At 40.9% G+C, this 25,141-nt stretch overlaps 7 protein-coding genes across 13 annotated transcripts; 3 read left to right on the top strand and 4 right to left on the bottom strand.

The window, feature by feature from the left end:
- The first annotated feature begins 596 nt into the window (after positions 1 to 596).
- LOC108150296 (acid sphingomyelinase-like phosphodiesterase 3b) lies at positions 597 to 25,141 on the top strand. 5 transcript variants are annotated; one of them, XM_017278406.2, is made up of 6 exons: positions 597 to 729; positions 13,385 to 13,584; positions 20,311 to 21,008; positions 21,641 to 21,833; positions 22,406 to 22,697; positions 24,109 to 25,141. In XM_017278406.2, exons 2-6 carry the CDS (start codon positions 13,503 to 13,505, stop codon positions 24,377 to 24,379), a joined length of 1,536 nt encoding a protein of 511 aa, XP_017133895.1. In that variant the 5' UTR covers positions 597 to 729; positions 13,385 to 13,502; the 3' UTR covers positions 24,380 to 25,141. The 5 variants fall into 5 exon arrangements, with proteins under 5 accessions (XP_017133895.1, XP_017133893.1, XP_017133894.1 ...); XM_017278404.2 differs by having other exon boundaries at positions 597 to 781; XM_017278405.2 differs by having other exon boundaries at positions 597 to 863.
- On the bottom strand, positions 1,518 to 12,160 carry LOC108150301 (LIM domain-binding protein 3). 2 transcript variants are annotated; one of them, XM_041708186.1, is made up of 9 exons: positions 11,656 to 12,160; positions 8,764 to 8,915; positions 7,431 to 7,910; positions 7,109 to 7,343; positions 6,037 to 6,631; positions 5,681 to 5,892; positions 2,632 to 2,687; positions 2,400 to 2,438; positions 1,518 to 2,174 (listed from the first exon to the last, which is right to left on the bottom strand). In XM_041708186.1, the coding sequence occupies exons 1-9, from the start codon at positions 11,752 to 11,754 to the stop codon at positions 2,006 to 2,008; spliced, it is 2,037 nt and encodes a 678-aa protein (XP_041564120.1). In that variant the 5' UTR covers positions 11,755 to 12,160; the 3' UTR covers positions 1,518 to 2,005. The 2 variants fall into 2 exon arrangements, with proteins under 2 accessions (XP_041564120.1, XP_041564119.1); XM_041708185.1 differs by lacking the exons at positions 2,400 to 2,438; positions 2,632 to 2,687 and adding an exon at positions 4,048 to 4,265.
- Positions 12,370 to 13,391, top strand: LOC108150297 (probable insulin-like peptide 1). The gene has a single exon (XM_017278407.2). The coding sequence runs from the start codon at positions 12,807 to 12,809 to the stop codon at positions 13,251 to 13,253; it is 447 nt and encodes a 148-aa protein (XP_017133896.1). The 5' UTR covers positions 12,370 to 12,806; the 3' UTR covers positions 13,254 to 13,391.
- On the top strand, positions 14,005 to 14,610 carry LOC108150298 (probable insulin-like peptide 2). Its single transcript, XM_017278408.2, has 2 exons — positions 14,005 to 14,226; positions 14,287 to 14,610. The coding sequence occupies exons 1-2, from the start codon at positions 14,049 to 14,051 to the stop codon at positions 14,502 to 14,504; spliced, it is 396 nt and encodes a 131-aa protein (XP_017133897.1). The 5' UTR covers positions 14,005 to 14,048; the 3' UTR covers positions 14,505 to 14,610.
- Positions 14,860 to 15,466, bottom strand: LOC108150089 (the record flags this gene model as incomplete). Its single annotated transcript, XM_017278053.1, has 3 exons — positions 14,860 to 15,015; positions 15,070 to 15,237; positions 15,305 to 15,466. Coding segments are annotated over 3 exons (486 nt in total), but the record flags the coding sequence as incomplete, so codon positions are not given.
- On the bottom strand, positions 16,021 to 17,186 carry LOC108150300 (probable insulin-like peptide 3). The gene is made up of 2 exons (XM_017278412.1): positions 16,942 to 17,186; positions 16,021 to 16,516 (listed from the first exon to the last, which is right to left on the bottom strand). Exons 1-2 carry the CDS (start codon positions 17,123 to 17,125, stop codon positions 16,323 to 16,325), a joined length of 378 nt encoding a protein of 125 aa, XP_017133901.1. The 5' UTR covers positions 17,126 to 17,186; the 3' UTR covers positions 16,021 to 16,322.
- LOC108150299 (probable insulin-like peptide 4) lies at positions 18,619 to 19,574 on the bottom strand. Of its 2 annotated transcripts, XM_017278410.2 has the most exons (3): positions 19,358 to 19,574; positions 19,206 to 19,222; positions 18,619 to 19,147 (listed from the first exon to the last, which is right to left on the bottom strand). In XM_017278410.2, exons 1-3 carry the CDS (start codon positions 19,369 to 19,371, stop codon positions 18,921 to 18,923), a joined length of 258 nt encoding a protein of 85 aa, XP_017133899.1. In that variant the 5' UTR covers positions 19,372 to 19,574; the 3' UTR covers positions 18,619 to 18,920. The 2 variants fall into 2 exon arrangements, with proteins under 2 accessions (XP_017133899.1, XP_017133898.1); XM_017278409.2 differs by having other exon boundaries at positions 19,206 to 19,567.

Below are 25,141 nucleotides of genomic sequence, written 5' to 3'. Positions count from 1 at the left end.
ATTTTTACATTTTAAAAAATCAAAAAGAAAGGAATAAAAACTAATTTAAACGTAAATTTATTAAATCCATATCATTAAGAGGTATACAATTTAGAAACTTTAAATTCCTTAGATCTTACAATTTTATACTAGGACACTTTATAACGTTTTCCAATTAGAGGGCAAACTAAACCCTTTTAAGCGATTCCAATCGAATTAGCGACTTCAAAGCGATGCGCGTAGCTTAGTGTAAATGGCGCTTGGCAATTAAGCATACAAATTAGCCGAGTCAAACTTTTAGCCAACAAGTTGAACAAATCTTAATTTTATTTCCGACATTCCGGCATTTTCACCTTTCGCGACCTGAAAGGACCTGCCCTAACCCAACCAAGAGTGATATGCCCCCCAGCAGCTGGACGATAGCTGGTTCGCTTGTGCGTATAGGAATTTTCCGCTCAAAGCTCGGCGGGAAAACTCTCGGAAAACTCTCAGAAAAACGCTCAAAAGCTGCCCCACTCGAAAGCTGTCCCAAAAATTGACGAGCTCGACTCGAAGCGCTGCTCTGTGACCAGTGCAATGATAACACCAATCCTCTGTGACAGTCCAAGACGAGCGTCCATGCGAATCGCACGGCACGGATTATACGATTCCCGGATTTTTTGGATGCTCGCAAAATACGCGCCTTTGACGAATATCCGTACTTCGTGCACACTTCCTCAAGTTGGCGCGTTTTTATTGCTCCGGCAAAAAGTAAAGTGTCTCATCATTCCGGCTGTTCCACGCTGTTTGGGGCAAGTGAAATGTGCGCATCGCATCCGCTCGTCCCGGTTTTCATCATAACGTGACAACAATTTTGATTTGGCCGTGACGCGAGTGTTTGTGCCGTAACTAAATACGGGTTTATTGCGGTGGTTGGCCGCTACTGCTGCTACTGCTGCTGCTGCCTGTTTGCCATTTTGCCATGTCATTTGCCACTTTTTTGTTGCCACCCAATTCATTTGCCATAATAAATGCAAATTCGAAGAGCTTGTCATCCACACTCTCCCACACACAAGCATACACAAGGGCAGCGCGTCGTTTTTATGTTTGTGCTAAAGAAAATTGCAACAGCCAGCGCCTGAGGATATGCCACAGAAATGCACACGACACATTACACATACGCCTTGTTGCACACAAATTATGTAATATCGCATTAGGCGACCCCGCTCCATAATGGTAGCGAACTCCTCGGCTTCTGTTAGCATATTGATGGTTATATTCGTTGAGCTTCTAAACCGATAATCGAGTGCACTGGGGGAGGCCAATTTGCGAATAAATTTATACATTCCCATCTTCAAAGTTCAATGAGCACAGCAATTCAAGAACCAAACTGCAATATTGCAATCTTTGCAATTCATCCAGGATGGAAACCCCTTAAAAAATCAAGCTGAAGCTTTCTTAATATATGGATTTATATATTTTAACAGAAATATGCTTGTCTATTCTAGGATATATGTGGATTTTTTTTAGCATCCCAAAAATCAGCAGAGAAGCGTTTTACAAATTTATACGAAAATATTTATACGAAAATATATATATTTATGGGGCCATATTTATATCAAAGCAGTTTATGTCCACCACATTTATGATTGATTGATTATTATTTCATTTCAAAGGAAGGATCTGAGCAAATTCTTTTTAAATTGCTTAGATGAAAGATATATTTAAAAGTTGGTATATTTATGAAAAAATATAGTTATTGTGAAATTGTTTTTACGCAAGAAATAATTTAGAGGGATTTACCCAAGCGTGAGCTTAAATAAAATTAATTTAAGATTTGCATACACTTTTTAACAAACTTGTTCTATTTTGTATCCATTTGTGACGGCTAGAAACTCTATTAACGCTTCTCTGCCAAACTTAAGAATGTGTTCCACTTTTACCTTAAAAAAAATCCTATTTGTATAGGGTTTTTTTCTCAGTGCAGCTGTGGTCTTGGCTGCGGAGTGGGGTGTTGTTGAACATTCGGGGTGGTGGTACAACATTCCTACGATTGCAGCGACTGGCGAATGTCGGACTCGGCGGCCACCAGCGGGGCACGCACCTCGATGCCTCGCACGGGCGCCCTGTCCAGATGCGGATTGAGATACTTGTACACCTCGCTGCGATTCAGATCGATTTTGCGCTCCGGCTTCTGGTACTTCATAAAGTTGACCCTGCGAACGGTCGAAGGAGTCACCATTAAATTGAAAATAGCGAACGCAACTTGGAGGGGAATGTACAGTGCAGGGCAGTGCAGTGCAGTGCAGTGCAGGGCAGTGCAGTGCAGTGCTCCCGGGACCAAGAACCAGAACCAGAAGCACCAGAAGCACCGTACATATGCATGCAATGAACCGGAGAACATAAGAACAAAGAACAAAACGTCCAATGTGACAACTTACTTTTGCATGGTCAGGCCGAGACTGAGACCCTGCAGCTCCCTGGTGAATCGGGAGTCGAGTGCAGTCCGTTTTCCCCATTGGTTAAGTACAAGACAAGGGCGGGCAAATATATACACACACACAGAGCAAAAGCAAAAGCAAAAGTAAAGAGAAGTTGTTAGCCTCATTAAAGAGTCGAGATGTGAGGATGGGGGGAAATTCGGAACACGGCGCTCGGAAAAAAAAAACTTACCTGAAGCGCTGGCGTGTTATATGCTCGCCATTGAACAAACGATTCCAAAATGCAATCTACAATGAAAATCAGAAGGCAAAGAGCAAGGAGAAAATATATCCAAGAGCAAAGGGCGGCGGGCGGCATGCATAAAGAACTCAACCGGAACGCACGACGAAAGTCAAATCAACTGCAAGCCTTGTGACAGGACACACAGACGGATGAGAATTCGAATGTGAATGCGAATGCGAATGCGAGTGCGAGTGCGAATCAGGATGAGTATGGCAATGCACAAGTGGTCTAGTAATGCCAACGATAATGCCAACGATAATCATAATGACACTGCTAGGTGCTACGTATATATGGGTTCTGATTCTGTTTCTGGTTGTGGATTAGTTTCTGGTACATCCGGGGCACTTCATCAAGCGAAGCCAAATGAAACACTACCTGGAATCGTAGCCCAACAACGGGCTCTCGTACGGACAGCTGCTAATGCGCAAATTTATGGTGCAGTGGACGATGTAAAGAGTCGAGGCGAGTGAGTGCCCATGGAAAAGTGAAGAAGTGAAGAAAATGAATGCCTGCGATGAGCTAACGTTATGGTTTTTGATGAACTGGCTGCACGGGCACTGAGAAAAATTGTCACTATATACCCATCTATACAGGGAATTGAATTGAGTATTCTCTGATGAAAAAAATGGAAGAGTAAAAATAAATATTTAACTATTGACATTATTGACAAGTAATATAAATTTTAACTCATTTTGTTTAACTTTTAAATGGACTAAATTAAAATAACAACAAATTTAATAATTGCTTAAAAGTTAAAAAATAATTTTTTTTAAATCCTTTCTGTAATCACTTTAATTTCATTCAAATATATTTAATTTGTCTAAATCAAATGGTCATATTTAATGCTATGTAATGCATAAAACACTTCTATATAAATACAGTCATGATTTTGTCAAGTGCAATGCAATAATCAAATTTTATTTTCTTCCAATCTTTCATCGTGAGACAATTTATTTTTTTTCAAACAGAGGAAAAGTTTAAAAAAGGAAAACTACATGACAAGTAGGTTTTGTATATATTTTCATTGTTATTTTGTATTTGTAGAATGTATTTTTCTTTTATTAAGCATTTTCCTTTTTTTATGTACTCTGTGTCTGAAAAAATCTTTACAGAATTAAAGATAATAGAAGATGATGTATTTGATTTACCTATTTTGAGATAATAATGTGACTAAAAATGGTAAATGGAGGCTTTGGTGGAGTTTTTCTCGGTGCCAGTGTTTGCTTTGCGGGCAATGCGATGACGTGAGATGAGATGAGGGCCTGGCCACGCCAAACATGGCCAAACATTGCCAACTAGCAGGGGGGGTTTTTGTTTGCGAAGGGGAAGAGAGTGTGGGTACGTTATCCAGGGAACTCTACCCACCCGAGAGTGCTGCCCGTGATGAGCTCCGCTTGGGCGCTCAGGGTCTCGGCTATGAACTCATCGTTGTAGGCATCCTTGGGACGGTACCAGCGCCGACCGCCGGGAAGGACCAGCGGACGCTCCGAGGATGGGACCAATGGCCCAAAGGCCCGTTTCGACCGCCGGGGATTGTTTTTGCGCACCAAATGCTCCTCGAGCTCCTCAATGACATCGTGTCTCTAGCAAAACCAAACAGACGGGCGGAAAGTGCACACGCCCACACGGAGGAAAAACAAAAACAGGAGCAAAAAAAAAAAAAAAAAAAAACAACCAAAAATTGAGGGCCATGGGGGAGAAAAAGAGATGGGAAAAAATGTTGAAGGGCTTTCCACTTGGTGCCTACTAATTGTCTTTTGGTTTCTGCATTTTTCCCCTGCCGCACGCCGCTGCCAGGGCTTTATTATTCAACTAGAGAAACATCTTGGGCACAACGCTACAAATAACTTGCTGTTGGCAATTTATCAAAATTTAAACTCGATTAAAGCTAACTAACTACGTTTGGAAGCGCACATTATGCTGCAAGTAGAAAAAGACAAAAACCAAATGGCATTTTAGTTAATTTGATTTGTGGACACGCAGCTCGAAGCGAAGACAGGATTGTTGGGTGGGGGGTTAGAGTTGTGTGGGGGGTGGTCTTAGCTTCAAAAAGCTTAAAAGAGAAGGTCCAGCTGCCCGCAGCTGGATAACATAGCTTAAGGCATGTCCAAATAAAAACTGACTTCGGTACTCAACCGAATAGTTTGATGCCTTGCAGAATGTCCGCCTTGTTTTTTTTTTTGCGTCGTGGCACAAACTCTTTATACAAACTAAAGCTGCTTTCCCCAAATAGAAATAAATCAGGCAGTAGAGCATTTTCGGGGATAGTTATTTCGCAAAGACAGCTAACTAATGAGAATGTACATTCTAAGGCAGCACACTCTTTCAATTTAAAATATTCTCACTCAGGCATAATTTATGGCTTTGTTGATTTGTTTTAAGCTCAGAGGTATAACAAATTTAAATTAAGGCTAAAATATTATAGGATTCTTTTTATGGTTTCTGATAAAAAATCTAGCAACAATTATATCAGAATGTTAAAGCTAAACAAGAATTTAAACATTTTTGTCATTTAAACAAATACATGTTTAAAGGCGTTATGTTCTTTAAATACTTTTTCAGGTTGCAATACAATTTTATGATCGAAAATAATACCCTTTAATTTATGCTTTTCAATCTTCCACTAACCTTCCTCATATAAATTTCATCAACAAGTATTAATATTTAATCAAGGCCTACCAAAGCCTATAGCAAATCATCTAAGAGAGGAAAAAACACACTATAGAAGAGGTGGTAGAATATTTTTCTGCCCCTTCACTCAGACAATGAAACATTTCCCATAAAGCAGGCCGCCTAATCCTGTTGCTCTAAATAGTTTAGCAGGCGACCCAGTCGCAGGTAGTGAAGCAGACAGACCCGGACTCTAATACCATTAAAACCTGCTAGACCCAACTCATGACAGCCTAATTACATTAACTGCCCTGCCAGGGATTTCATTTTGCCATGGCATCCAGACTCCCAGGCTCTCGGGCTCCCAAAGCCAGTTGCCGACACTCACCTTTTGCTTCTTGAAGGTCTGCTCCTCGGACAAAGGCTCCTGCGGCTCCTGCAGCTCCTTTTCGAGTTCCTTTTTCTTGTCCTTGGCCAGGCGATTGTCGTCAGTGGAGCGCGATATTTCCGCCACTTCCCGGTCATTGGCATCGCATCTATCCTCATTACTCTCACGTGGCTCCAGTGGGTTGTCACTGCCAGATATGGATATGTCCTTGCCTGCAGGACATTCGGTGGGTTTTTGGGGGTTTTGCGGAATTTGCGGGTTTCGGGGGTTTGTGGGTTTTGGGGGCAAGGATATACGCAAAAGCGCGCCATTAGAAAAATTTAATTACTGTCGACCTGGGCATAGTTTTTTTGCACCTGCATTCTCCGTTTCGCCTGCAATGGTTGTGATGGTGGTGGTTGTGGTGGTGGTTTCCCCATCCTCCTGGTTTTCATCGATTTGCGGCAGTTGCTTCTCCTGCTGTTGCAACTTGAAAGTGGGCAGCAAGTCGGCCAGCTGCTTGGTCACCGCATCCAGGGTGGACTGTATGGTGGAGGGCAGTGACGAGAGGGCGGCCAGTTGTCTTTGCACATCGGCCAATTGGCGCTCCAGGGCCAACTCCTCGTCCGTTTTGGGTGGAGTGCTAACGGGTTCAACCGGAGGTGTTGATACAGTCGGAGTCTCGACTGATTCGGGGTCAACTCCGGGTGAGTCCGGTTCCGATTCGCAAACCTCCTTGGGGGCATCGGCCTTCTCCGGCTGCTCGTCCGGCACCTCGCTCTCCGGCAACTGCTCCAAATTCGGCACCTCGCTATCCGTGGGCAGTGGTTCCTCTTCCTTCTCGGGCTCCGGCTCCGGCTCGGGCTCCTGCACCTGCTCCTGCTCCGCCACCACCTCCACCTGCTCGGGTTCCTCCTTTTTCGCCTCTTCTTTGGCTGGTGAGGTTTCCTTTGGCGCCGGCTTAGCTTCCGGCTGTCACACGTAAACACAAATTAACTTCTGATCCGTACAGCCAACAATGCACTCAGAAAAAATATATCCTCTTAAATTATTTTTGTTTTCTTTTAACTTTTTTAACAATTTACTTTTCCTACTATAGAGGTAGTCACATATCTTAACATCACTGAATGAATTAGTCTTTAAAAATAAAATAAAAAATATTTCAAGGAAACTAAAGTTTGACTGTTTTTACGGAAAATGTACTATTTACTCTATTTCTATACCCCTGCTTAGTCTTACTCATTTATTTTCTCAATGTAATGTTAGACTTTAATTGAATAAAACGCTTCTTACTAGAGGCAATTTTCTAGTTAAAATATGTAAATGTTAAAACTGAAAATGACTAAGAAAAGTAAGCCAAATTTAGCCACTGTCAGGTTTTCGCGAAAACACTATAGCTTATAAAGCAATTTTTTCTGAGTGTATGCAGCATAAGCTGTGCCCACTCACCATGGGCGATTTATCTCGTGGGGCCGACTTGACAATCGTCACCTTGTAGGCATTGGCCGCCCGGCGCTCCGCCTCCAGCATTTGCTTACTCTTCGGCACGGGACGATTGGGCCGCTGCAGGAAGGTGGACCACTGGCGGTTCTCCTTGTCCTTCTCCAGCTTGGTCTTGGTCACCTCCTCGTTGAGCGAGCGCAGCACATCGCTGGACATGCAGACGCCCGGCTTGGGAAAGATCCTATAGAAATTGACGCTATCATATGGTGGCATGTTAGTTTAATAAGGATGTTGGTGTGGGAAACGGGTGAAATTGAATGGTACGCACCCGAGGACATTGTGCTCCTTGAGCACCTCCGACTCGCCGGACAGCACGGCTGCAATTTCCTCCTCCACCAGCTTAATTTCCTGCCGTTCCGACAGCGCCGAGCACGGCCGATCGGGCAAATCGGGCAAGTACAGACCCCCATTGGAGACGGCTTCTTCTGCTGCCCGGGCTGGTACATCCCCATGCCCGCAATTGTCTTCCGAATGCACTTCCGACACGACTTGGCGACATTCCGCCAGCACATGGACATCCACGTCCACAGCAGGAGCAGGAGCTGTCGCAATAGTGGCGAATGCCCTGGGAGGCGGCACGAATGGCTCCGGTTCCGGAGTGCGGGTATTTGTGGCTTCCGTCAGCTGGGACAGCGATGGAGTCGCTGGAGACGGTGAAGTGGTTGGGGATGGCGCTGGTGACTTGGTCAACGAACCCTCACTCATCGGAAACTTGGTGAGGCACTCGTAGGCGTCCTCCTCGTTCTCCCTGCAAAGTGGACCAGTGCCGAAAAAAGTGACCACAATTTATGAAGGGAAGAATGGAATCGAAAACAAAGCTCGAAGAAAGAAGGCTAGTCTGTAAACACTCTACGATTTAGCACCTATAATGTCACATTTAAAACAGACTCATTTAATTTCCGGAATGTTATCCTATGATATTGGTAAAAACATTTAAAAATACTTAAATCTGGTTAATAAGAATATTAAAAATACAAAAATTAATTAGATATTTTTAAACTGTTATAATAGTCTTATAGAATTACATTTTTTTTGTCGCCTCTAACAATCCTCTAACAATAATTAACTTTTATAACTATCAGTTGATTTGTTAAGCCTTGAGCTTGATTTGTTTGAAAATGTTTGAAATATGTATTATTTGTTTTGTACATTAATGAATGTATCGTTGCCAAAAAATGATGTTTATGTTTTGAGCGTTTCAAAAATTTCACTTTAAGTCGGATAACTTTTTTGTTCATCATTCTTAAAAGATGTTGTTGTTTTTTGTTTTCTTTTATTGTGTTAAGATTTAGTTGAGACGCTAACAAAACAATCTCATCCAAGAATGCATCACCAAAAAGTTTTTCGACTTTAAGCGAAATTTGGGGCTCGAAAACATATCGTTCAAATTTATAATTTGTTCGCTCAAAACAATATTATTAAATTGTAATTTGTATTAGATCACAGAAAGAAATCAAAAGAAAAACCATAGCACCCTTTGCAAAGGTAAAACTAAGCGTTTCTTGGGTTGTAAATCCGCTCAGCTGTGATAAATGGTCCTCGGCGGATGGGAAACGAAAGGCAGGAACAAAAGGGACTAGAAGCTGGGAAAGGAAGCTCACCGGTAGACGCCAAAGTAGAAAACGCTGCCGCTGTTCATAATGAGGCGGTGGGCCTCGTCGTGGCTGAGGGGCGTGGCAGCCGTGTCATTGATGCGCACAATGATGTCCTCGACCCGCAGTCCAGCCTCGTCAGCAATGCTGCCCTCGGTCACCTATCGTTGCGATTTGAAGCATGTGGACATGGTTAGATGTAGATGCGGATACCATCACCAAATCAGATACGGATGGGATGCGAGTGCGAGTGCGAATGTGAGGCTGAGGCTGAGATACTCGAACAATGGATGCGATAATGGGAGAATTTCTATTAGTCGACGACGGCGGCGTCGCGTGCTAAGTGCATAAAAATAAAACGCGCGCCAAATGTCAACAAAACAAAGACCAGAGGACCAGAAGACCCAGACCCCAACACACAGGCACACAGGCACGCACAACCAAGCAAACCGAAGACAATGCCCAAGAGGGGGGTGTTCACAACGAGGGCTGCTCGAGAACAAGTGGAAACTCATTAACGTCACTTCAATTAAGTGGAGCAAGTGGAATTACCCATGTCTAGTCACTCAAATAAAATATTGTTTTATGAATGGTTTGGTACATAGTTTGATCCATTATCTTGGCTTAAAGTATACATTTGATTTAAACAATCTACAAAAGTTAATCAGTAGTAAAAGAAAGATCAAAAGAAATTTTTATAGTTTAATTTGAGAATTAATTATAATTATTTCAGAGTTATTATTTAGTATTTTAATAATGTTATGTTACAGAAGTTTTGATAAATTAAACCTTTTTTTAATGAATATTTTTTATTAGGCTTTCCAATAAACAATCAGATTGTATCTGTGCTCTACAGTTATGATTTTGGAAGAGAATTTCAACTGAAAGCATTTCCCTAATAAAAACTACCACTCTTATTTAGATTCTGCAATTTATTGTGTATTTGCATTATAAAATTTATTCAGAAAAGTTATCTTAGCTATCATCATCAAAAGCTATATTTTAAATGTTCATTTGGCAAACTGGGCCTTACATTCACAACTATAAATCAAAGTGAGGCACACGTGATGTTGAAAAGTTGTGAGAACAACAAAAACTAAACACAATAGTAGCTTTATGGCTTTTGTGGGTAATCAAGTACAGACAAATTGCCGCAAATTGAGCATTTAAATTGCGTGTTATTTATAGGGATAAAATTGTACGGCATATAAGAGTTTTCAACAAGCTAAAAGTTATAAACGAAATGGGAATCGACACGGCAAAGATTATGTTTCTTGGTAACAAGAAGAAAACTCTTAAGGGTTTAGTTTCCCCACAATTTTATTGTATAATTCAGTTGTTTTGTAACACTTTCGCGGGCAAATAAACCCCATTGTTTTGGCGGTGATTGTTGTCGTTTCCGTTATGTGAAAGCCGGGCTCATAACCAGAAAGTCACGACACTGGCTGTCAAGAGGACTTAGTAATGCAAATACTGCAGGCGAGCAGCCGCAAGAGGAGGCGGAAAAAATGGGTGGCACTTGCAGGGGATTCCCCCAACCAAGTTCGGAGGTCTGATTTCTTCCATTCTCCCAGGGGCCTCTTGCATTTCACTTATGGTAGAGTCAATTTCCAGCGGTGAATTCACAAGGCAAACACTCGACATCGACGGAGCTTGCGAATATTTATAGAACACAGGCTTAGGGCTTTGCCTGGATATAACATACATATATATATGGCTAAGGGTGGGGCAGAATAAACAGAGGTTTTTCAAAAGATTACGAAAGATTGTTGAGTGTTTGCAGGGCCAACATGTGGAGGTGTGTGTTTTCGCACACATTCCATAAGGCAATATTAACACAAATATATATGAGCATTTTAAAAATGGCTTCTTAAAGTTATATATTTTAAGCCGCTTACATGTTGTTCAAAGATTTATAATAGTCAAATCATAAAGAATGAATTAATCATTTAAATAAAGTTTTCACTAAATTAGCAACAAAAAAAAACCGTATTTATGAGACTGTTTGCTAATGGACTCTACACTCTTTAATATATTTTTACTTGTATCTTTATATGTTTTCAATAAAAAATTATGCATAATTTAATAATTGACACTTTTGATTTATTAAGTGGTGGATTCTAAAACTAATTTTTATAATTCATATTCACTATTTACAAGATTAAAATTGATATAGCATTATCTTAATTGATCTGCATTTAAAGTATAAATTAACAATAATTTGTTTATGTAAAATAAACGCAGTTGGTTAAGAAAATGTAAATAGTAAAATGCAAAGTATGTGTTTTTTTCTCTTGACTGTTAATATTATGCTGCGGCTTAAATTGATTTATTGGAATCGAGAGGAAATGGACTTTTTAGCGGCCCTCGTATTTTGGTCATTTATTGTGTGCGTTTCGTAGTTTGCCAATTAAAAATCGCATTTGTTTCGGATTTACGTCGATGTTTTGCCGTTGTTTTTGCTGTTGTCAACACAATGTTACAAAATGCGAATTGCCAAATGCAATTTATGCACAGGCAACACAAAGCACAACTGCAACTGCAACTGCAACTGAAACACAATTAAAATTTGAATAAGTTTATGGCCGCTGCCATTATGCGGCTCATTAGCGGGAAATGCATGGGCCTGTCGATTAGATAAACAAAAGAGTGGGAATTACTTTAATTAACTAATTTGCCCATGCTGCCAATGCACGCATCGCGTTACGTAATTGCAGCCGAAAAAAAGCGTATCGCAAAACACTGAATTGAATCCGTCAGGTGATTAGATGATAAATGGCGAGTTTTCCAAACAGCAAACGAAAAAACACACAGGTGGGGCATTTGGCAGGTGACTTCAAGCGGTGGTGCACTGGCAGGAGGGGACTATATAGATCTCTGTAGGATTGGATCGGGTCTAACCTTAACCACCGTCAGCGGATAGTTGTAGTCCGCCCCGCCTACCAGGCGAAAACCCCAGGGCACATTATCAAATCGGCACATCTTAATGTCGAGCACCATTTCGCCTTGATTTATTCCGATTTATTCTGTTTTTTTTTCCGATTTATGTTCGCGACTATTTGGTGCCCGCTTTTCCGGAGCTTTGTGGTCGGGGCAAAGGCAAAACGTTCGAATGCAGCGCTGGCAACCAACTGTTGGCATCGCCGTGCAGCTCGACAATCGGGCGGCGATCGGAGCGATTTCGCACACTGCCGCCAGCGGAACCTCATTGAAGCATACTTTCCACCTTGCCGCAACATGCTAATGAGGCTGCCACTCTGTCAGCCGTCGAGTTTGCCTCCCGTTCCCCCACAGAAATCTGGCTTTATCGTAATCGCAATCGACAGCAGTCAGAGCCTCTTAGCGCCAAAGTAACAGGTTGGGCGAAAGGGTTCTGGAGTGGGTGGAATTTTTGGCGGTGATTACACTTAAGCAAAACAATTGATTAAACTGTAAGATTCCTAACAAAACAGCTTAACTTCTTTAATATCTGACTGAGAGTCTAGTTAATATTTGCGTAATATAATATTATAATATATTTCTTTTTCCGGTTTTTGAGGAGTGAAAGTGAAAAGTTTAAAATTCTTAATATTTTTATCTCACAAATTACAAACTAGTATCTTTACCTTCATTTTTAAACAACTGTATAAATATTAGTAAATTTCGTAAGTTGTCTTAAAATGATAAAAAACTAATTATTTTGTGTTTGTTGCTAAATGTAATGTGAGTAAAATAATTACCAGTTAGCTGTAGGAACCTGTATTTTGTTTTCGATGTTCTCTGAAGCCCAAGACATTTGTCGGAATATTTGGTTTAAACAAAATACCTTAAGTACTTTTATAACAGTGCTGGGTTTTGAAATTCTGGGAAGAGCTTAAAATAGAAGCATGCATTTTAGGTTAAGCCGTGTCTAAAATATTGGTGGTAAAGAGGATATTTAGGGGGTAGGACATTGGGGACTGCGATGTTGCAGCACAAGAGCACAAGAGGCCATTGAACTGCATTGGGGAATACTAACAAATTTAGTGGTATAAATACCAGTTGCAGCTGAAAGCAATCAGCACAGACTAAGGATGTTTTGCAAGGAAAACAGTGCAGTTCATGGCCTCCGGCTCCGGCTGCGGCTCCTGCCGCTGCTAATCGCTGTTATCCCGGTTGCTCTGCTAGCGGTCATGGCCAGTGGTCACCAGCTGCCCCCCGGCAGCCACAAACTGTGCGGTCCCGCTCTGTCCGATGCCATGGATGTGGTGTGTGCCCACGGCTACAATTCGCTGTCCCTGAAGCGCGCCAATCAGCCGGCAGTGTCCAATGAGTTGGATAATGGTTGGTGGCAGGCGCGGGCAGGAGCAGATGCTGATGCTGGCTACTCCTTCAGTCCCCTGCTGACCAACTTGTATGGGACTGAAGTCCTGATCAAGACACGTCGCCACAGGAGACACCTGCCCGGTGGCGTTTACGATGAGTGCTGCGTGCAATCCTGCTCCTACGAGGAGCTGGCTGCCTACTGCCTGCCCAAATAGGACACTTAATCGCACTCATTACCCCCAAGCATGCATACACATACATACCCATACCCATACCCATACCTATACCCATACAAAACACAACACTCGTAATCCGATTCGTAATTCGTAATCACTTATTTATGCAGCACCAACTTTGACTAATGAATAAAAGTAGACAGTGCAAAAAGAATTTGTGTGAGCGGCAAGGACAACAGTCAAAGGAAAAGTTTTAAGGGAGGCGTAAAAGGCGTTTTGGTTGCCAAGATGCCTCTTCTGGCCCCATTCAGTTGGATCTGGCTCTGTCACTGGCTTTTGGCCTACTCCAGCCTCGCCCAGGCGCGCGTTGGTAAGTATTATACGCTATGTATAAAATGGGACCAGGGGAATGGGACTTTAAGACCAAGGACTCATTTGCTATTCATAAATGCAAGGCTTAGCACGGCCTGGCTGTTTATACATAAATTGTTTAATTGGCTGACAGCAAACGCCCACCGAGGCCCGCAAATTTTCCAATGGGCGGCATTTGCATAAGTCAGCTTTGACATTGAACGAGTTTAGCCAAGCGTTCGAGGTGTTCGAGAAGAAAAGGGAACTCCGAAATGCACTCATCGTTGCCTAACACAATTTGACACTGTGCCTTTTGAGGATAATGTGTGTTGAGCCAGAATTAGACCCCGACCCCGACCCCGACCGAGACCCAGTTCCCGGAGCTGTATATAAGCCAGCTCCTTTGGGCCAAATAGCATCATTTACCTTTCGACTCGACTCAACAAAGTCCAACTACTACGAAGACTACCCCCACAACCAACCATGTGCAAGTCCGTGTCCCTCCTTTCGCTGCTGCTTGTGGCTTTCCTGGCCTGCTCCTCGGTGCACTTGGCCCAAGGACAGGAGCTGACATTTACGCTCTGCAGCCAAAAGCTGACGGAGATGATGAACCTGGTGTGCAAATCTTTTAATTCCATGCTCCCACAGAAGCGCAGCTTGCGTACGTTTCACTGGCCTATTCAAAACGCGAATTAGAACCTGAATCACTAACTTCTTACAGCCAGCAATGATCTGGATGACCCCCTCAATCCTCTCCAGTTCGTTGAGCGGAATGAGATAGAGGATAGCGAGGACTCGGACACTTCGGCCTATGGGAAATACTTCCGAAACTCCTTGTCCGCCATCCGAAGACGCACAAGGGAAGGCATCGTGGACAGGTGCTGCAAAAGGTACTGCTCGATGAAAGCGCTCAAGGAGTACTGCGAAGTGGCCTATTAGATCTGTAACCAATTGACTGGCTCTACCACACTATCTCTGGACTTGGAATCAACCATGTGCATATAAGCTTCAAACGATTTTTTTCTAAAGATTTTTGCATTTATGAACGATCGAAATATTTTAAATATATATACTGCTTTTGGCTTAAGCAAGCAATGGCAGTAACTGGTAATATACCATGAATATTTTAAATGGAGAGAGGGTTTCTCGACACAAATAACTGAAACTATACTTAAGATCAATCAATATTTGAAGCACATCAGTTGATGCTTAAAAGGAGAGCACGCAGAAAATCTTTATTGATAATACACATCGTCAAGATAATTTTGCACAATATATTCAGAGATATCAACTCCTAAGATAGAGTGCCATAAAACTTTGTGATAGCTCTATTTATGTCATAAGCAAACCAATTGACTTCCATAAGATAATCACCTTCGGGAAAGGGTAAAATTTTAGACATCCGGTGGCTTATTAAATTGGTTGTAATTTTATCAAAGATTAGATCATGCTGCGTAATAAATAATTTCATACTTAAAGTCTCAACAACTAGAACCATACTCACATCAAATGGACAGGGGTGATTCACGTTTGTATGGTTTCCCAGAAATCCGTAAAAGTAATTAAACGTTGGGTTAGCTGAAGGATTCAGCAGAAGTCTACAGGCATCCACAGTAATATTGAATAAGAAAGGTCTATATCCATTAAATCGTTTTTGCAGCGATAGATTTATCTAAAATGGCAATTCAGTATTTATAGCTAATATACACGAAAATAAAATGAAAATAAATAAACTTTACCTTTATCTTTTTCACGGGAGTCTTGAATAAATTTACTTTCATGTAAACGTATTTGTAGGTTCGATTAACCGACTTCAGATAGCAATGTTCGAATTCATCGAATTGTTTATCCAAAGAAGTGCATTGTACATTCGTAAATTCGAACTTTGAAACGTTCTGTAGGATTCACAAATGTATAATTGCTCTTTTCATTAGTTTGAAACTGATCTGCTGATAATTTACCTGCTTGATCAATAAGAAAAGGACCAAAAGCACACAAATTCTTGTTAGATATGTGGACATGTTGTTAGTTTAAATTTCAAGCAAATACTAAATGGGAAACATTTTTCAGTTTCTGGTCTCATTTATAATGAATGATTCAAATAATTAGTGTAAAGATAATTACTATTAGACTATGGTAATTGCCCAATTTCATGGCATTTAGCTGAAATTAATTTTTAAAAAACTAATCTCTCTATGATCAAATCAGCATATCATTGATTCTTACTTTTACGTTCACTTTTAAACCCTTTACATAGGGTAACTTTTCGTTTCCTGTTGTAGGCATAACATAACTTTTGTGTTTAACAGCTGTACAGCTCGTTGAAATCTTTATTTCCTTTCCAACTTGGAACAGAATTCAGTCCTCTCGGTCAATAAATAATTAACTGCAATGAACGACAATGAAAAATCAATGTAAAACCCGTTTAATTACCAATCATGTTGGCCAATCTGCAGCAGTTTGAATACATAATTTATTTAATAATTTATACCCAGGCGATGTATTCAGGCCCTATACATTCATATCTACATGCATAACATCCCGTGTTCCGATTCATTTCGCGTGTCTGTCTCTGATTTCCGATTATAAATTATGCGCATGCATTCAACAAACATGTGCATATATATATCATGTTCAAGAATGGAAATTGATTAAGCTGTTATAACGACTTAACAACAAAATATACGTGAGGTTTATTTCCAGGCGGGCCATATCTTTTCAGTAGTTTTAGGTGTCGTCGGAAGGTTAATAGAAGGTTCACGTGTTGGGCTTAGGAGCACAATACCGCAGTAATTCCTCCACACGGCACGACTTTAAACAGCACTCGTCGAAGACTCCATCACGGACACGTCGTGTCTTTAGCATCTGGCCGGCACTTTCTCCAAACATCCTAGCCAGGAGCACACTGTCCTCGAAGCCCTCGATAAGGTTTAAGTCCATGGGATCTACGACTGTTTAGGTTTATATTTTATTTAGTTTAATATTTATTTTTTTGATAATAAAAATAACATTACGATACAAAACTTACCCATCTTATATGAATTTATAAAAAAAAAGTCCAATTTGTACACATGCAATAACAAAATCAAAATAAAGAGAAAAACAATAATAAATATGCTAGCAAAATAATATACAAAAAATTTACATTGTAAATTGTAAAGTTGAAGTTATTTTTTTCCCATGGCAGCTATATGATATAGACACAAAAAATATTCTTTTTGACCAGATGGCTTCAGAACTGAAACCCTAGTGGGCATTGAAACGTACGGACAGACGATGGAAATGGATAGTGTATAGACTAGATAATGTCACACTGCGTTGCAAACTTCTGACTAATATTGTTAAACCCTCTGGAAGGGTATACAAGTACACATACCCGAAGTTCGCTTGATCATCGCATTGAAGCCATGAACGCACAATTGGGAGAGGGCCTCGGTCAGTTTACTGCCACAGAACTTCATGCTGGCCTGCACGCTGCCGCTCATCAGGAGTAGCAGGATCAGGCTGTGGAGCAGGATCCTCCTCTCCGGATTTGTGTTCGGGTTCGGGTTCCGTTGCATGTCGCCGGAGTGGATGAGTGGATGTCTGCCAAGTGTGTGCCGGCCACAACTGTTTGGCTCCCAGTCGGCGACAGAGGGTTTTATATGAAGCCGATTTGGATCCGATCCGAGTGGCTTGTCTGCTCCGCGTATCCAGCGTCTGAGCACTGTCGAATTGCATTAGCCGCGGTGTCAGTTAGCACCATAGTTCGGTCTGGTTTAGTTCCACGCCCGGTTCACTGTGTGTGTTGCTATTTATCCCTACGTGCAGGCATTAGATGTCGGAAATGTTGAGCTTTTCTGTGGCGGAATGGGATAAACCTGGGGGGGTCTTACGCATATCAGCTGACGTTTGTTTACGTTCTCGCCCAAGAAATAATGCACGGATCTTGATTGCTGAAAAACAAGATGACGTGCATTGAGTTCCCTTTGGCAGTTGAGGGTGTTCAACACTCTTGGCATGGTGTGCCATAACTCATCTTAAGTTGGAAAACTTTAAGCACAAAAACTTGATAAATTGCAATTTCAGTGTGTTAAAGCAGCCACTGCTCAAAATTGGTTTACGTAATGCATGCAGAATTTCATGACTTTGTAAAAAAGTTTATAATAATAAAAAGGATACGAAAAATAAGTTATTTTTCTAAATTAAATTTTTAAATTAAAAAAAAAAATTTATTAAAATTCCTTTTCTACTGCTCATTATATTTTTGTACATTTTTAAAAGCATTTAAAAAACCAAAAAAATAAACCTTAAAATACGAGAAACCATTTTCAGAAATTAAAGGCATTGAAGAGACTTCACAAACATAAAACAGTAGCTGTTATTAACCATATTTACAGCCTCTCGAAGGCAATTGTCATTTTCTCATTTAAATAACAAGGTAAAGTAACTCACTGAATTGAATTGTCACAAAAACAATAAGGCCACTTTTGTAATCTCATTATATTGGCTAAGTGCCACTCCGTAGTTTTCCGCTTGAATATGATAAGACAGCTGAGTCTTTGAGTCCTTCCAAATCAGGTAGATTTTTACCTGCAAGCCCTGAATTATTATCACTGCAAATCTGTGGGTCAATAGAGGTACTTACTTATCTGTGGGAAAATCCGGCCACTGATTGGAAGTTGCCTACTTGTTTTTTGCATCGGTCAATTGTATGCGCCTCTTTGTTAAACAAAAAAAAAAACAGCAAGGCCCGAAGGGAAAATGTGAATCGAATTGAAACTGAGTGTATTCTTCCGTTCGTTTCGCCTCTGCCATTGTTTTGCTTATTAAAATCAGAACGTCATCTAATTAAAAATTCATAATTTCCATTATTGTTCTCGGAAAACAAGGGCACCACCGCACTGGAGGTGCTGAATGGCAGCTGCCTGTGGGCGGTTGGGTGTGCTATTTTTATGAGTGGGTGGTATTGCTGGTGTTGGTGGTGTTGGTGGTGTTGGTGTTCATGGGCCGGGGATTACCCACGCCGCACAGCTGGAATGCCGGCGGGTTCAAAAAGCAGGGGACACACTGATTTTGTTGCTGCTGCTGCTTGGAGAGTAACTTTATTTGATTCCACTAGGAAATTTACAATGAAATATATTTGAAAATACGATTACGTTTATAGTTAGGGTTAAGTGTAGGAAAATGAATTGCAAAACGCCTGCCGGTCGGGTGGCTCTGGTCCTCTAGTCCTCGTCATCCGACCCTTCTGTGCCCCCTAGTGTTGCCACAAAATCTCAGCCATGTCTGTTTTTTTGTTTGTGGGATCTGTTATGTGGATTTTTGGATCTGTTGTCTGATTTTTGGGATCTTTGATTTGGTATCTGCTGGTCATCAGGCGCAGTACTCCATGATGTCGTCGTAGGTGCAGCCCTCCTTGCAGCACTCGTGGGCAATGCGTCGCCGGTGGCGTCGCAACTTGCGTCCACTTCCGCTGGCCGGTAGCTCCGTTGCCGATGCCGATGCCGATTCCGTTGCCGATTCCGATTCCATTTCCGTCTCCTCCTCCGGCTGCTGGAGCTTGCGGATCAGGGACCGCATTCTATCTTTGTCCTTGGCTCCTTAAAAAAAAAAAAGGGAGTTAGATGTGCTTCAGGCTAGGCAGGACTCTCGACTTACCCTCGCTGCGCCTGACCCTGCGTATAAAGCCATTAACACAAATCATTTCCAGTGCCTCGATCAAGACCTCGCCGCACATCTTGCGACGTGCCTGGACCGGCTGCAGCAACTGCGACACGGCGGCCAGCAGGAGCAGCAGTGCTAGCCCCAACCTGATCAGGCTCATCCTGCTCAATCTGTAACTCCTCGGAACTACGATCGCCGGGCATGAAAGGAATGCCTCCTGTGTCTCTCTGGAACGCCTCTGCAAGCTATCTCGAACTCGTCGCGCTTTTTGGCCAACCGATCGATGGGCATGCCAAATGAAACTGATCTGTGGAGTGTGCAGCGTTCAGCACGTTGCCTCGCTAATCGCTAATTGACCGACTGACTACTGACTTTGTGACTCTGTGACTTTGCGTTTTGGGCCACCAGGTAGAAAGCAGCAGCTCAGCAGCTCAGCAGCTCTCAGGTCAGTCAACCAGTCAGCTGCAGGGAAATCTTAAGGACTTACCAGGTTTTTCTTATTTCAATGCTCGAGCAGCCGGCGGGCAAATGCCCCGCAAATCGGCCTTTCCCGGCCAGGAATTGCCCGCCTTAGCCAAAGTCAAAGTCTAATCTCGATCCTCACTTCATAGAACAGAATTACCTACAAAATTGATCAGCCATTTGGTATTATGTCAAAACAGAAGTGCTTATATCAGCGGTAAATTTAGAAAATCAACATTGCATTTATTAAACTTTACAAAAACTTTATTAAAATATATATTCATTCATAACAATAATTTACATTTAAAAAGTCTAAAACATATAATCAAAGATTTATTATCTCATGGATATTTTCACTAACAATTGTAGTAAAAGTACAAAAAGTTCAACTGGCCTACATATGATTTTAACATACAAATTCCATAATTCCATAATTCCAAATTAATTAGAAAGTGAAAGTAAAAAAAAACACATTGGTTGAACAGCCCACGATAAAGAAATGAAAATAGAAACCAGGATCAGTTGAATGTGAAAATATATGTGTTTTGAAACTAATGTGCTCTTTTAAATAGTATTTATAAATATATATTTAAATAATGGCCTTACTCCCCGTGCTCTTATCTATTTCTCCTGACAGGATACTTCTGGCACATCAGTGACCTGCACCTTGACACCCTGTACTCCACCCGGGGTGACATCTACCGGAGCTGCTGGCAGTTGGCTCGATCGGTTTCCGGTTCCGGTGGCAACAATGCGGCAACAGAGGCACCTGGCACCTTTGGCCACTACAACTGCGACAGTCCGTGGAGCCTGATCGAATCGGCAGTGAAGACCATGAAGGCCAAGCAGGGTGACAACGTGGAGTTCGTCCTGTGGACCGGAGACGCCCTCTCGCACTCTGCTCAGCCGCTGTCCGAGCAAAAGCAGCACGAGATCCTACAAAATATCACGGATCTGCTGCGCCGGAGCTTCTCCTCGCAGTTCATCTTCCCGGTTTTGGGTCACGAGGACGGGAGTGGCAGCTACCGAAGATTGGGCGAACTGTGGCGCCACTGGCTGCCTTCGGAGGCGCTGGTGACCTTCGACCAGGGCGGCTACTACTCCATCGAACAGACCAAGAGCCGGCTGCGAATCGTGGCTCTGAATACGAATTTTATGCGACTCGAATCCGATCCGGATTCCAGGACATCGCACAGCTTGCGATGGTCATCTGAATACTATACGGAACCCAAAGCATCCGTTAGCTCCATTTCGGCCGAGGATGAACTGCTGGCGGAGCAACAATGGCTCTGGCTAGAGGAGGTCCTCACCAAGTCCAAGGAAAAACAGGAAACGGTATAAAAAAAATACTTATATTTTACTTTGAATAAGTATGTATTTTAGCAACTTTACGAATCGCAGCCAAACAAAATGACTTCAAAGATTAAATATCATACAAAAATAAAATTAATAAGATTTTTAAATATTTTATTAAGGCTTAAAAAATAATATAAATAATATTTCTTATTAATACTATTAAAGCAAGAACATTAAAAAATACAAATATTAAAAAGTAAAAGGACCAACTGAAAAAATAGCATACAATTTTAATTTTCTTCCTTAAGGCTTTGGAAAATATCAATGTAATATATTCATAAATTGATCTCCATAATGCGACAACGTTGGTAACTTAATATGGAAACAAAAGAATTTATTCCATTGAATAATAAAAGACAATAATTTAATGTTGGCAGGTCGTAAACTCAAAGCTTAAAATTTTCAGTAATCAAGAGATTTAAAATGATTTTACATAAGTAAATATTAAATATTGTATATGGGCCCTCGGCCATCACATGCCAGAGCCTCCAATCGGATAGTGTGCTGCTCTTTTGATTAATTATAATATTTAATTTGCAACTGAGGGAGCTGATTTCATTATATCCGTCTGTTGGATTAAATGAACTGCATCTGTTGACTCTTGTCCCCAGGTCTACATAGTGGGTCACATGCCGCCGGGCGTGGACGAACGTCACCTGGGGCCCCGGCACAGTCAGGTGACCTTCACGGAGCGCAATAACCAACGCTACCTGGAGATGGTCCGTAAATTTGCCCCGGTCATCCAGGGCCAGTTCTTCGGTCACCTGCACTCGGACACCTTTCGCCTGATCTACGATGCCAAAGGTATAACACTAATTTTCTTCTGTTAAATGCCACATTGATTTTATAAAGTAATTGAAAATATAATTATATATCAATCAAATATATATACATCCATAATACATAAACATAACAACATTTAACAAAATATAAACTTACTTAATGTAAACTAAAAACACGATAATGTATTGTAATTATTAACAAATTTAATTTGTTAATCCTATAGGAAAATTGTAGATTTCATTTTTTTTATAAATTTAAAACTAAATTTTTCCATACTTGAAATTAAAAATCACACTTTGATTTAAACACAACATCCCTCGGGGCTAAATCAGTGCCGTAAATATTTATTTCAGTGAAAGTTTTGGATTTACCAAGATTTTTATCTGGTTTAAATGGTTCACTTTAAAATATTTTATTCTATTAAAATAAATGGCAAATATTTGAGTAAATTATGTGAAATTGGTTAAAATAAATACAAAAAGTTTCAATTTTAGTTAAATTTATGTACAATTTCTTGCTTAAAAAATCACATAGCGGGCAAAAAACTCGTTAAATTGTACGCAAGAGAAACTAACATTTGTTTTCCCTTGCAGGCATTCCCATTTCGTGGCTGATGATTGCCCCATCGATTGCGCCCCGCAAGGCCGGCATCGGCTCATCGAATAATCCCGCCCTGCGGCTGTACAAGTTCGACACTGGGAGCGGCCAGGTGCTGGACTACACCCAGTTCTGGCTGGACCTGACCCAGGCCAACCGAGCCGACGAGCCCACCTGGGTGCTGGAGTACAACCTGACGCAATACTACGGCCTGACAGAGATCTCCGCCGGAGCGCTGAACCAGTTCGCCGAGCGCTTCACGGGCACAGACCCATCCTGGTTCTTCAGGTAATTGGATTGGGTCGATTTATGCCCGTCTTGAATGCTCCGACCGGTAATCCTTGAAACGCACAGATAGATTTGCTTGCGGAAGCTTCACTTACGCTTGCACCCAGAAAAAAAGCACGAAACAAATCAAGAACATTTTTCTTGATTTACAATTGCACACGTTCGTTCACAAAAATTGAATGCCATTCGTAAACAACATACCTTTCCGTTCGTAAAAATGTGCTCGCCTGCAACGCTCTCAATTTTCTCCCGATAGTTGACAGTACTCGAACGCCGTTCATAAAATCATTCTAAATGTTTAACCTTAATTTTTTTGTAAGCAAGATACCCCATTTGGGCTTGATTTCTTACCGGATTTTTTTTCTGGTGTGGAAATAGTGTACATTTTTCCAATAACTAATTATTTCTGAAAAAACATAAACAATAATCGAGAATGTTTTCTTAAAAATAGTATTGTTATTTTACTAATGTTAAACCATTTTTTTCACTCTTAAAAATCATTGCTATTTTTCAAGCCCCTAACGACACTTCACTGCTTAACATTTTTCTGCCAAATTTATCCAACTATTCCCGAAAAAGTACCTTTAAAATCATTTAATCATCATTTTTATTCCCGTAAAGCATTTTTTCGTTATATTTTTATTTTTCCGTAATCTGTTACCCCATTTGAGCCCAGTTCTCACTTTGCAAAGTCTGCCGGCATAAAAAATAGGTTAACTTCTTTTATGTTGGCTGTGTGATCGAATAAATCCATTTAAAAATGAAAACCAGCTGAAAAAATTTCGCACATACCTATGTGGTGCAAATTTAATTCTTATCAAAATTAATTGAGCAATTTACTGAAAATATCCAAGGTATTTTCGGCTACTATTGTAGTGTTTTTTAAGCACTAAAACAACTCCTTTTAGCAAGGCCTTTTCTATTTGTTGTAGGCTTTAAATAAAATTCACTTTTGTCTGAAACAAAAATCTCAATTACTTACTAAACAAATATACAATTTAAGACAATAGAAATTTATTGAGATAGTTTTTTCTTTATTTCATTTCAATGAGAACCTTTTTAAAAAACCTACACATTTTGCCTGCATTACAAACACTCTCGACTATTGCATTTTTAAGCAATTTAAGAAAGTGTTGAGCTTGAGAGCTGAATTAAAGGGGCCACAGGTAGACACATTCAATCAGGCCACCGGTGAGCACTTTCACCCGCCCAAGAGGTGCTGCAATATGTAAATCAAAACGGGAGATAGCGGTTCAGCTAAGAGCATTTATGAAAGCCCAGCTGCCCGACTGGCTGGCCGATACAGGATGCAGTGCAAACAGGGATAGGGATAGGGAGGGATTCCAAATGGTACCCATACTCCCGACTCAATGCTATTTTTTCTCCGTTTTCCCCCTGTTTTCCCCCCCAGATATCAACGAGCCAACACAGTGCGATATCAGACCGGGTCGGACTGCTCGGGCCGCTGCATGCTCAATCATTACTGCGCCATCACGCGCCTGGACTACGATGAGTTCCGGGTCTGCTTGGAGAAGGAGCAGCTGGCGCTGCTGGGACACGCCCCCACCGCCCGAGCGCCCACATCCTGGAGCTTGCTGCTCGGCGTACTCGGCGCTTTTTATGGCCTCCACACGGGATGGGGGGCCGGGCGATGCAACAATTGCCACATCCAGCGAATTTAAGCGTTCTCGCTTAAGCGGAACCATATCAAAGTGGGGTTGAGCCCCAGGATGCGCACTCAGTCACTCAGAAAAATAAATCGTCCTTAAATACAAAAACTAGGTCACATTTTATTTCTTCACAATTGGCGTACATTTTAACAAGGTAATATTGTTCTAAAAAAAATTATAGTTAGTTAAAATCAGAGAAAAGTAAATTATAAAACATTAAATTAATAAAAATTTATAAATACTTAAAAAGAACGTTTTTTTTATTAGTTAAAAAAATGTAGTCCCCAAATTAACCTGAGTTATTTCTAAGTCTTTAAATACATTTTCAAAATTAATAAATTTGTTTTAAGAAACTAGTTAATTTATGAAGACTTTCATAAGAAATGCCTAAAACAAAGTATTTATTTAGGATTTATTATTTTGGTTGTATAGGTACACAATTTGGAAAAACTAAACCATTATTACTTTGTAGCTTTTTTAAAGATTTGTTTTATTATCCATTTATTCTTTATATTCAATACTTAATAGAACTAAATTTTATTTATTGTTTTTGTAATATATTGCGTTATATTTTTCTTTTATTGTATACATTTTTAAGAATACTATACAATACACTTAGTTATAAAAATAAATTTTAAGGAACTTCTATTTAGGTACGATTTTTGCTTTTCTGAGTGTACCGATGGGCATATAGATAGTAATGGAAATAGGAATGTGAGAGCAAAAAGGACGAGAAGGAGGATGACTTGCGGAACGGGCTGAGCAATTCCTATG

This window comes from Drosophila elegans, unplaced genomic scaffold (assembly GCF_018152505.1).
Source record: "Drosophila elegans isolate 14027-0461.03 unplaced genomic scaffold, ASM1815250v1 contig_208, whole genome shotgun sequence".
Lineage (NCBI taxonomy): Eukaryota > Metazoa > Arthropoda > Insecta > Diptera > Drosophilidae > Drosophila > Drosophila elegans.
This window is presented reverse-complemented; position numbering and strand designations above follow the sequence as displayed.